Source organism: Astatotilapia calliptera, chromosome 7 (genome assembly GCF_964374335.1).
Source record: "Astatotilapia calliptera chromosome 7, fAstCal68.1, whole genome shotgun sequence".
NCBI lineage: Eukaryota > Metazoa > Chordata > Actinopteri > Cichliformes > Cichlidae > Astatotilapia > Astatotilapia calliptera.
In genome coordinates this window covers 53985084-53998175 of record NC_137428.1, presented here as the reverse complement: position 1 = coordinate 53998175, position 13092 = coordinate 53985084, and the positions used below count along the sequence as shown (strand labels likewise).

The window sequence follows — 13092 nt, the reverse complement described above, 5'->3', positions numbered from 1 at the left end:
TAAACAAATGTAGGAAGTGGTTTTTTTGTTTTTGTTTTGGCTTTGAATAACCCAACGCATTATGTTGACCGTGCAGGGGAGTAAGATTAGTGCATTTAAGTGTTTTGACACAGGACCCTACTTAACAGTAAGCTCCTGTGTGACAGGTAAGCAGGAAAACTGTAGCAGATTGAAGTATAGCTCTGCTGAATTTCATCATTAATTTTTTTTGCAGTGAGCTTATATATATATATATGTATGTGTGTGTGTGTGTGTATATATATATATATATATATATATATATATATATATATATATATATATATATATATATATACATATATATATATAGATATACATATATATATATAGATATATATATATATATATATATATATTCATATTCCTACAAAAAGCTTGACTTATCTTAGAGACATGGTACAATTAGCTGCTCAGTGCGCTTTTCTAGTGAGATTATGATGCAACTATATACAGCAGCAGCAAGCTCTTCTTTAACTTCAAGCACCCCCTCTCCTGTTAAGAGTGTCTGCTTCATCTGAATATGGCTGCAACCAATGAGTTGTTTTTTTTTTTTAATAATGTGTGAGTTCATACATTTTCTTTTCTTTAAAAAATTGTATTCTATTAGTATCAAAAATTGAAAAATGTCCATCAGTATTTCACCACAGAGCTGAAGCCCAGAAGGCAGGCAGCTATTCTAAAAAAAATAATTACTAATATCATGATATAGCTCTGTTCTTTTCAGTTGCAATGATATGCTTTTATTAGCGTTGTGTAATAGTAAATGAGATATTTTTTTGTGGTTTCCGGGGGCAAAACCACAAAATTTGAATGTATTCTCAGTCAGTTTATTGACCAGATGACTGAACTGATTTATCAAGAAACTAAGTGACAAATTGAGCACAGGCGGAATAATTAGTTCCAACCCTAAAGGTGATGCATAAAGCTGGCAGAGGCAGCATATTTTTGGTGTCACTCACTAATTCATGTGAATGAAGAGGGGAGTAAACTCGCACTTTTTCTGGGCTCTCGTTCAGGGCACTAGAAAATCTAGCTTGTAATGAAGTACTTGGGCAAAAAGTAAAGTTTGTGCAGAAAATATGCAGTAGTGCGATGGGTTAAGTAGAGGACTTTTACAAAGCAGAGCAGTTTTTGAATCCCATGTGAAGCTCAGCTTTGAGTGAGTTTTAGCTTTTGTGAAGCACGAGCAGATGCCTGCATTTGTCTGATGGGAGGGTGTTAGGAGGAGAGCTGCCAATTTTCATATTCTAATTTCATAGCAGTTTTATTTATTTATTCTTTGCCTCCTATTGCTTTTTTTCAAAACATATTTTTCAAATTTTTAAACATTTCTCCTTTTTAACAAACTGGAACTTTCGAAATTTGCTTGAAAATTCGAGAAACTCTAAATTTTCAAGGTGGTTGCCTAGTTTTGGGTAAGTGGGTCTTTCATGTCTGGCCAAAACACCTTTAACCTTCTGGGACAAACACTCATACATACATGCATGCTGTGGTGTTGTGTAGCATCAGCTTCTACTACACTGGCTGCAGGTGGATTGCTGAGCGGGGCTTCATGGACTAGACTTGTTCTGGTGCTCACTCATGGAGCTTTAACCTCCTAGGACCTGGCATCTACATATGTGGACATCACATTTTGTGTTATTTAGACCAAAATACTCAATTTTACTCTGCAAGGGCCTGATATCCACTTAGGAGGACATTATACTGCCACTGTTCTATCGAAATTTTAAACGAATATCCTCATATGTGGCTCTCATTTTTCTTAGAAACAAAAATAAGGTTAAAAAAAATCTGGTAATTCTTTGTTTTTTACATTCATCAAGTGCCAATATGCCCAAATATCAAAGAGAAATTAAAAATGCATGCTTTGGAAGAGTTCGGGTCTTAAGAGGTTAAAGACCATTCACGAGAAGTATTTGCAGTCTGGCAGCACAAGTCGTCCCATCAGGAAATGTCTTTTTCATGGTGGTGTGTGCTCGGTCTGCATCTTTATGAATGTCAGGACCCAAGAGGCCCAACAGAACCCCAACAGAACATAGCATCGTAATGACATGATCAATGTTATTTGCTTCACCTCTCAGTGATTTTTAATGTGGCTGATGGCTGCATGATTGTTCACATATTTGTCCACCTTTCCTTCTTTCACAGACTTACCCACCGGATGGGAGGAGGGATATACGTTTGAGGGAGCACGGTGCTTTATCAAGTGAGTTTCCCGCCTATTTTACCGCATGACACGCACACCCATCGCAACCTTAGGACCTCTGCATACAAACATGTCATCTAAATTCAAAACACTTCCCCGTTGCGCGCCACCGTGGTACCTCGATTACAAGCATAAATTAATTTATTTCCACTTAAGTCACCTCAGAGGAATGAAACGCTCCTCTCAATAGTCTGCAGCTCCTGAAAACACGCCTTGTGGTGGATGTGTCAATATAAAGAGGTTGTAAATTTGGAACCTTTACTCCCTTTTTGTGTGGCCTATCCCAAAAGTTAATGATTACACAGCTACATTGTGCAAATAACAGGCAGACATGGACACAGTGTGCTTGCTTTCCTCTTGCAAGCTGTTTGTATTTATTCAGACTAGGGCTGCCACGATTTGTCGACTAGTCACGATTACGTCGACTATCAAAATCGTCGACGACTGATTTAATAGTCGACGCGTCGTTTGAAGCTTTGTAAGATCCCAAAAGACCCAGGAATAAGTAGCAGGATTTAAGAGTGTAATAACGGACTGAAACAGAAGATGGCAGCACTGCATGTACAAGGATGCCAGCTGCCGTTAAACCCCGAAGAAGAAGAAGAAGAAGAAGAAGAAGCAGCTTTGTCCCAGAATTCATAGCGCGGCCCAGCTTAGTTTCCAACAATGGCGGTAGCTAGTTAGTTTTAATATTACTCTTATTATTCTTTCTGGGTCACAAAATAAACGTTTAACATATTTTCAGGCGAGAATGTAGCTGTGTAAACCTCAAATATCGGCTCAGTTTATCAGGACACCACATATTTTCAAAAGCGCTCCGACGTTTTCGGAGACATCTGTTACCAACTAGCTCGATAGCTAGCCGGGGGCTAGGTCACTAGCGCTGTGAGAACACCGGACTCCCGGCAAATTGTTTTCAAACCCACCGCCGTCTTTCGCTACTCAGGTTAAATATATATGAGTCACTTAGATAAATTAAAAATGTTGTTGTTTGGCTTTTTTTTTTTCAGTATTTTAGTTGTTCCTGAGTAAATCGGTTTGTCTGAGATTAAAGTTATAGTTTTTACACAGCTGAATAAACGTCAAGCAGACAGCTGATCATCAGAAGTGTGAGATGCTGGAGAATTTACTCCGGTGTCCTGTTATATTTTAGATAGCAAGGAGTTTATTAAACTCCACCGAGACAATACTGATGGTCAAACGGCAGATGGTCAAATAATTCACATTTAAAAAAAACGCCCAAGCAAACATATTGCACATATAATTTCATTAAAATTGAATTGAATAAACTATCATCTTGTCTTTAATTTTAGTTAGCACCTTAAAAGCTTAAAGCTGTAAGCTAATGATAGTTATATAAGAGTAGATGCTGCTGGTGCAATAAGCTGTAGTTTTACGTCCAGTGGATGATGATCTGATTAGTCGACTAATCGCATAAATAATCGGTGACTAGTCGACTATCAAAATAATCGTTTGTGGCAGCCCTAATTCAGACTTACCCTGCTCAAAGCTGAGTCTGCTTGGAAGAGTTGAGCCAAAGTATAATGCGTTCTCTTTTTCTGACAGTTATCCTCGCTGTTTGGGTTTATACGGCTCCTCACATTTCAGGATGACACTTGTCCCTAAATAGATGCTGGAGAATATTTCCGAAATACTACATGCCAGTCCACTCCGCTAAAGTCTCCTTCCAGTGATTTTTTTTGACATTTTTTTATTCCTACATCATATCTCAGGTATGCTAATTTCTTGTGGCTGTGTGGGCAGGGGAGAATGTCATATATCCTCTGTGTCCACTAAAACACTTTGTTCAGTTCGTGACCCTCTCCGTGTGAAGCCCAGGTTCTGCATGAATTACGTGAGCAGTCGGCCATAGTCTTTGAAATACAGTAAATTTCACATTTTGCTCTCTTCCCCCAGTAGCCTGATGTATGCGGCTAATCAAAAGAGATCACAAGTGCTGTCATTCATTGGGGTCTGATTCATCATCTGTCCTCCAAATCCAAGGGTATGAGGGGGGAAATATGTTGTTATTTTGCATGTTCTCTTGCAATTACATTGCACGGCACGTATAGATGCGTAGTATGTGAACATCTCTGCCAAAGTACAAGAAGGCTTCTGAATGACTGAGGATATAGCATACGCGCCATATGAAAATAGGATATTATACCCTATTATTCTCATCGAATCCTCTCTCCTTTGACTTCCTCATGAATTTGAGGAGCTTCATGTGGCAGACTGCCAGGCAGTCGGACTGAAAGGCAGTAATTTTATATTCCAGTATTTTATCTCAGCTTCTCGGTGCAAAACAGACTTGAGGAAGACATTCATTAGATGATCACTGTGATTTTGGCACAGTCCAATGACATGGTAATGTTGCCTGTAAAACAACTCACAAACTAATCATCCTGCCCCCCCACAAAGCAGGCCATCTGCATTTTTGTGAGAAAAAACCCATTTGGTTTAAGCCGTAGGTTGAATTTTAGTCAAAACTGTGAAAAAGTAAAAGCATTTTAAATGATATCGTTGCCTTTTATCTCATATACTGGCATACTGGCGCTTCAGCAGGGTCAGAGTAAACAAAAATATGCGGATGGCTGATTCAACTGAGCTTGTCCTAAACTGAAGCGAAGCAAGTAAAATACACAGAGAAACGGCTTCAGCATACTGATTCTCCCTTCTGTTGACCTTCAATAGCAATTCCCTCTTTTTTAAAACAGTAATGAAAATCTAGTAACACGGAGCAATGTGACCAACATTTGACCGACACTTTCACCATCTTCCTTCTGTGTCCTCTTTTAGTAAGTAAACATTTACCCCGTCCTGTTTCTTGGGAACGACTTTGCTTCTTTTGTTGTTTTAACTTAGCAAGAGCTTTTAGAATTTGAGTCATGTCGTCAGAACTGCGAGTGTTTTAAAGATGGTGGCACATGCTGGAAAAATATTTGGTCAACTTAGGGCACAAGATCAGCGATCAAGACATCTTTAAGGTGTTTTTATGCTTTACGTTACGAGGTTGCGTAAAACCATGCCTGTTAATTTCATTGTGACTCATGTTTTGACATAGAGCTTTGTTGATAGCTTTATGTGATAACTGTCTTGGACGGTCCTTGAGGCATTTTGAGGCTTTGTGTGAGGTTGCCAGTAAAAGCCTCTCAAAGCTCTCCAGTACAATTAGCCCAGTGACAGCTGTTCTTATGTTTTACAGTAGGTTATTATTGCTTTGTCATCATTTTTGTATTAAATATCACAAGTTTGGAGATCCTTTTTTTTTTATATTCAAGCAGTGGCTCTAAACACACACTTGTGTGAAATATAGACACGTTTATTGATCAATTACTGTGGCTGTTTTGCTAGAAAGCGGAAAAAAAAAACCTTGTGCCAAAGGATCTGGCTTATTCACATGCTGGCTGTGTGGCTTGGCTGTTACCGTCGGGTTACACAGTGTGAGCATCAAGGAGCAGATTGTGCTGACGCAGGCTGTCCTCTGATGAGATGTGCTGGGAAGGATGAATTGCAGGTTGTTGGTGTGATAGTGTGGACTAGAGGCATGCTCCGTCCCAAGATTTGATTAGTTTGTGTCGCCGTGAGTTCTGAATGAGTGAAGGTCACTGGAGATGTTAATTGAATCAATCATAGCTTACTGCTCTCCTCAGACTCGCACCACTTTTCTGGATTGGTTTCTGGGTTGCCTGATGCAAAAATAGGATTTTTTTTTCTTTTTTTTAACTTTGTGGTGTGTTCCAACTGGCAGGTGGTGGGTGCTCGCTACCCAAGTAACAGAGATCCTGGTGAGGTAGAAATCAGCAAGCTGTTAACTTGTTAATTTCATTCACAGGCAGTCAAAACAGTCAGTGCAGTGCAAGTGCTTTGCTTCCATGTCTGACAGGACTGCAGGCACTGAAAGTGTGCCGGTCCTTTTTGCTAAGATGCTTCAGTAAAAATGCCAGATGTACCTAAGTATGACTGCATCCAAATTTTTAAGTCAGGGGTTTTGGCCACCTCCACAGCTGTTGAACTTGGTAATAAATCAGAGAACACTTCAGCTATTCTCCTGACTTTACTCTGAGATGATAATCCACATATAAGAATAGTAGACACCTTAGAAGTTGGGTCCTATCTCTCATTAACTTAACCTCTATGCACTCCTGGATGCTGAAGATACATCTTTTACAAAAGTATATACAAGCACAAAAACTATATGCATTGCTCTGTGCAGACTACTGCAGGCAAAGTCAAGCATTTCTACTTTTATTTTAAGACATTTTCTCTCCCTCGTGTCTATGAGTAAATCCAGCAGCCACCCAAATCTGTTCAGCTTGTTATTATTTGTGATGAAACAGTATTTTATGAGACTGGTCCATCTGGCAGATTTGTTTTTTCATTTTATCTCCATAGCACATAATCCCAGATTCTAACTCAAGCCTCATTTTGAACAAGAAGTGGGCCTGTGATTTAGGCACTTTTTGCTGTGTTTTGTCACATTTTGCTAATGAGCATTCCAGACCTGTGAAAACCTCTCAGAAGTGTGTGTCAGGGCAACTTAGGTGAAGTGACTTTGAGTGAAGCAAAGGTGTCATAGCATTAATATATAGTAGGAAAGCGGTGACACTAATTGTAAGTTTGCTGCCTCGTCGATGCTGTAAGTGTAAATATGTTTATGAAAGACAGGTGCAGAAGTCAGTTCCCGGTCTTTGTTTGCTATTCTTGTCTCATTAATTCTGTCTGGGAATGGAAAAAAAACAAAAAAACCCCGCAAACTGCTGAACTCAGGGATAATTGCGCTATGTTTGTCAAAGAGACTGCTGTTATCTTGTTTTGAAGCCTAATGAGTGAGTAATAAGCAGTCTGCATGTGACCCTACAGTTTTACTTGATGGCTGTCCAGTTAGTAATGCTTCATTTGACGACTTTTTGCAAGTGAGCTTTGAGGACAACTTACCGTTTCCAATAGCTTATCAGTGTGAAATGCAACATAAAATATACATATCGTGCTAGTCTGCTCTCCAACTACCATTTTCATTAGGCTATTCACTTCTGCTGCTGCATAATTCATCACTCAGAGCAGAAGAAAGCATGTCAATTAAAATGCCGTCAATTATGACAAAAATCTCCTCAGTGGATCTGTGTTTAGCTGTTGGCTTTCTCTGCTTTAAAAGCCCGTGTACTCACGTGTCAGGTTACTCCCAGACAAATATTCATTGGTGGTTAATGTCCATCAAAACTAAATAATGAAGTTCATATAATAATCTTTTTAATGACTGTGTTTTTTTTTTTAAATTGATAACCTAGATTCTGCTTATAATAGGTTTCCTGTTGGGATGCAGCAACATCGGTGTTTTAAATAACAATCTGACTGATTGCTGATGCAGTGTGGGGTTTTTTTGTTCTGCTTATTTGCTATGTTAATTATCTGTTCCATCTTTTGTGCAAGGGAGGGATCTTCATTCTTTACAAAAAAGCTTTTAGCTCTTTGACATTTGTATGGGGCAAATCTTGTGTGGTACAGCTGCTGGCATCTATAAATGTTATGTTATATGCTAATATGTTGATATCAGTTAGCATCGTTGATACTGGCCTATAATAAGTCAATATTTTTCATACTGACTCACATTAAATCTCTTGTTCAAAAGAAATACACTTTGAACCTAAAGAGGATGTTCTGTTTGAAATTATGTTAGTATACATCCAACTATCCTCCCTGCCTCCGGCTCGGCTGGTTATCCGGGTTCAGGTCACTGCGGCAGCAGTCTCAGCAGAGATGTCCAGGCCTCCCTCACCGACCACCTCCTCCAGCTCATCCCAGAGGACACTGACACATTCCCGAACAAGAGACAAAGTCTCTCCATTATGTTCTATCCTGGGGCCTCCTGCTGGTAGCGCATGCCTGAAAAAACGCTTTCTAGGAGGCATCCCAGTTAGATGCCTGAACCACATCAGCTGGCTCCTTTCCATGTGGAGGAGTAGAGGCTCCACTCTGAGCCCCTCCCAAATTATTGAGCTCTTCACCCTGTTTCTAAGGGAGAGTACAGCCACCCTTTGGAGGAAGCTCATTTCCATCGTTTGTATCCTTGATCTCATTCTTTCAGTCACTACCGAGAGTTCATGACCATAGATGAGGATAGAAATGTATGTTGTCTTACTCTTTATCACAACAGACCAGTATAGCGTCACAGGAGGATGCTGCACCAATCTGTCTGTCTGGAGGCCTACATGGTCCACCCTCCTTTGGGTGCACCACTTGCAGGAGTGGCCGTAGGGGTTCATCCCCAGTTGATGAGCTATTAGTATTTTTATATCTTAATTTTTATTTACCTCTGCATAGTTGCAGTGACTGTAGAAACAAGCTGTGAACACAACAGAAATATTACAACCTTTGAAGTTGGCAAGCTGGCTGAATGTCAGTGTCATCTAAGTAACAGTTATAGACATGTCTGACTAAAGTAATAACACCCAAACAGTTTTCGTGTCCTTGCAGGGTAAAAAAAAACTTAAGTAAACTTTTAGACTTAAAGTTGAGCTACTCCAGCAGCAGCAACCTTTCTCAGACATTTCCTGTAGCTGCTTATGAGACTTGCACAATGATGAGGAGGAATTTTGGATCTTTTCTTCCTACAAAACTGCCTCAGTTCATCAGTATTTCAGGGATGTCTTCATTCAACAGCCTTCTTCAGGTCATGCCACAGCATCCCAATTGGGCTAAGGTCAGTTTTGCAATACTAAAACAGGATTTTTCTTCATTTTTAACCATTCGTGTCACTGATTTGACTGTGTGCTTTGGGATTGTGATCTTACTGCATCTCCCAACCTCTCTTAAGCTGTAGGTCATGGACTGCTGCCCTGACAGTATCCTGAAAAGCTTACTGATACAATTTTATGGTATTGCTCTTTCAGTGACTCCAAGGTGTTGAGCAGTCCTTTGCCTCAGCTGAAACATACAGTGGATGAAAGTCAGAGCACTAATTGCAAATAATCAATGCAGAAGTCCTGGTAATTCGAATGGGTTCACAAACATTTTATTGCATTCGATGCATTCACCTTTACCAGTGTTTTTGGCTTGCCTTGTGTCTTTTAAAGTCTCATTTTCAGACAATGACATCTGGAGTTTCAGTAAACCCAGGCGTCTTATCAGCGATCATAAGATGGAGATTAAAAAGTCACAGCCCTCGAAGATGGGGTAGGGGGTGGGGGAGTTTGTTTTTATTGACCAGAGTGAAAATGATTTTTTTTAAATTGAAGAATGACTTCACTCTATTTCTCATTTCTCATTTCTACCTGGGTTTGCTGCATCATTGTCAGTAGCTTTTCAAGAACTCAGAGTTGAGGTCCTAATCCTTCTGTGTAAGAACGATGGGAGTCCCTATGAACCCTCCTTAACTGTGAGAATGACAGTTATGGCAGACATTTAAAGACACTCCCTTCTCTCCAGGAAATAAACCATAGCTGTGAGCAAAGCCTTATATCAGCCCTGATTATGTAACCCTGAAAATCCAGTCATGGAAGTGGAGAGGAAGGCACAGAATCAAGCCCTTGGACTTGAAAATAAATAGATGCAAGTTAAGGTTGTATATTAAATTGTCTGATAACACCTACAGGTTATTTAAACCCTGACTTGTGAAAGCAAAGCTGTGATCAGTCATGCAGAGAAGGCTTTTTTTTACCATATGTGCCCTGGCTCGTAGTATATCAAGAGATTTATTATAGAGGGAACAAGTAAAGCCAGTTCCTTTCATTTGTATTGCAAGAGCTGTAGCTTGTTCCACAAGACATTGTATGAGAAGCAGGGTGCGCATAGGAAAGCCTGCCAGTCTGCCTCACAAAGACAGATGACCACAATCACATGTACAAGGTAATTCATTTCTGATTCTACTAACTTCCTCCTTGTACATTGTAGGAAATTTGAGCACTTGTTAAAAATTGAGGTGACACACAAACCTTTAAGCTGGGAGGCCACACAAGAAACTACTCAGTGATAAAGAATTGTGACAGTGCACAGAAAAATTAATTAGAAAGCCAGAAGAAGGGAGTTAATATTCAGAAACAAACTCCTGAGTTTCTGAGATTAAAGATGCAAATTTATGAAATAAAGCCACAAATTTACAAGAAAAAACATTCAAATTTTCTGACATTTGTAAGGTTAGATCGACCTCATTACACCACAGATGCTAGTGGTAAACAGGGGATGCTGCATGCACACAACTGGATGATGTAGCGATATGCTTGCATGCTGTCCTTTGAGTTGTAGTCCCTCATCACAGGCTGTATAAAAGATGTATGAACCTTCTGGGTCTGAAAAGTGAACCCATGGAAAAACCTGCATTCTTCTTAAGGGACCAGTCGAGAGCAACTCCTGTGGTTATTTAGATGTCTGCGACTGTGAAAGCGCCTCTCAGCTCCCTCACTCCGTGACCACTGTAAACATTTTCCTCATGAATTTGTGCCTTTACTGGTTTCAGGTCATGTTAATAAAACCTTAAGTTAATTTTGCAGATTGTGGTCATTATTAGAATTAGAATTAGAAAACCACAAGTTGCCATCCAGTGAGTGAGCGGTTTCTCAGTCTGATCCAGCGCTCGCTCCTCGTGTCATATGTTAAAACAATGAGCTACTTCTGGGCAAACTCTCTTTACCAGGCTGACATCAGAAATGTATGAAAATGTTCTGCATGTGGACGCAGCAGGAAGAGATCAACGTCTGTGTGTATGGGGTTTATTTGTTTTATTTATTTATACACGGTGCACAGGTTAAGAGTCCTGCGTGTCTAAAAGCCAGCGTTGATTGATAGCTTAGATTGAATGCAAGTCTGTGGTGAATGACGGATGTCAAAACCAGAGGTGGGACCAAGTCATTGTTTTGCAAGTCTCAAGTAAGTCTCAAGTCTTTATCCTCAAGTCTCAAGTCAAGTCTCAAGTAATGTCAGGCAAGTCAGAGTCGAGTCTCAAGTCACTGGTGTAAAAGTCCGAGTCAAGTCACAAGTCTGAAACTTTGAATTTCAAGTCCTTTCGAGTCTTTAAAAAAAACAAACGAAAAAATAATGTTGCAGTTATGCTAAATGTAAATATTAGACCATGTAATTTTTAAATCTGTGTTTTTCTCAACACATGACAAAATAGTGAACTTAGAAAATATACACAAATTGTGAAATTGCACCTCTTTAAAATGCAGCTCAATTAAACCTAGCTCCAAGAATAATTTTCACCAACAGTTCTGAGATAAGCTGCATGTTATTCTTGGATGTGGTTGTAGGACCAGCTTTAAAATCGCATGACAAAAATATCATACACATTAAAAAAAACTGTATCACCAACGTAGCCTGGAAAACATTTGCTAGTTAGATGAAGTCAGCTATCTCATCGTAGCATATTTATATGCATATTTATAATCATACGGTTCTTGGAGTGAGTGCATACACTCATGAAGTTTAGTAACTTCCGGTCACTGCAACAAGCCCAGGTACAGTTTACCGACGGATGGGTGCAGGACCTTGAAATGCACCGTGTAGAAAGTAAAGACCATCGTACGTATCATAAGTTTACCAGTCTCACAAATTGTCTTCATAAATACACATTCGTTAACCGTTTATTAATAGGACCTTTGAGCTCAACGGTAATTAATTAGTAGTGGAAATAATTTCTGGTTCGCATTACAGAAATGTAGCAGTGACAATAATATTGGATGCTGTAATCGTACTGGGCAATTAGTGATACAAAAAACCTGTTTTATCCTGTGAATAAAAGTATATATTTTTGTCAATGTACCATAATAACAGAAGCGAAACGCAATATCATGTCAGGACAATTCACTATTTATGCACAATAAATAAAGGAGCATAGCGCGACAATTTCTGTTCAGCGCCAGACTTGCTTGTAACCTATATCACCAATTATGTTATGAAAATGACGTATTAACTACTAAAAAACACTGACCTTCGTGTAAATGCTTGGAGCAGACTAACCTGTGAGCTGGAGTGTTCTGGGACGTTATATTTGATCTTTGAATGGCTGCAATCCAGGCCATCCGTCGCGTCTTTGTTACTTCGGAAACATGAACAATTTCTCTTCAACGACGTAATCCGATAACAACCGATCTCTTTACCCGTCGGCTTCCCGTGGCTGTTATGCGACCGGCTATTGCAGTTAATAATACAACGGCTTCTTGACATTTTTGTGTTTCTTTTTATCGCTGTATAACTGATTTTAATTGAAAGCCTGCGTGCGCTAGTACCGCTTGCCACGAGTTCCCAGAATCCTTTGCGGTTCTACCCGTGAATGACGTCACATTTTCAATCTCTATATAATATGCATGCTAAATTTTATATTTGGGGTAAAATATCAAGTCTTTTCAAGTAAACTGGTTCAAGTCCAATTCAAGTCCCAAGTCATTGGTGTAAAAGTCCAAGTCAAGTCACAAGTCTTACAACATTTTTTCAAGTCAAGTCTAAAGTCATAAAATTAATGACTCGAGTCTGACTCGAGTCCAAGTCATGTGACTCGAGTCCACACCTCTGGTCAAAACTGCTTTCCATGTGGAGTGGCCTGGAAAAAAAAAGCTTTGAAGTTCCTCTGTTTACCACTTTAAGACAAACTGATGTTAGTCACACGTGCATGTTTCAAGTTTCACCACAAAAAATCACACCCTTGGTTTTGAGGGTGTTCCAGTATCAGCAGCATTAGGTGGAACTGCCCGCTCCTTTCAGGAAGAGATCTATGAGCAACAGAGAGGAGCAGCAGGACAGAACATACAGCTCACGGTTGCAGATTACACAGAGGTGAATGAAATGCTGTGTCACTGCTCTGACCTTCTTTAGTACATTATGAAATTTTGTCCTTATTTTGGATTTGACTCAATTACAAACTTTGAGTCAAATGA

At 39.6% G+C, this 13092-nt stretch overlaps 1 protein-coding gene across 15 annotated transcripts in view; it reads left to right on the top strand.

Annotated features, from left to right (window-relative positions):
• The window catches only part of LOC113026584 (pleckstrin homology domain-containing family A member 5), a 90918-nt gene that overhangs the window by 683 nt on the left and 77143 nt on the right, over positions 1-13092 (top strand). For all 15 annotated transcript variants that reach the window (XM_026175526.2, XM_026175530.2, XM_026175520.2 and 12 more), the window contains one exon: positions 2170-2227. In XM_026175526.2, coding sequence (XP_026031311.1) covers positions 2170-2227 — 58 coding nt within the window. The remainder of the gene's footprint in view (positions 1-2169; positions 2228-13092) is intronic.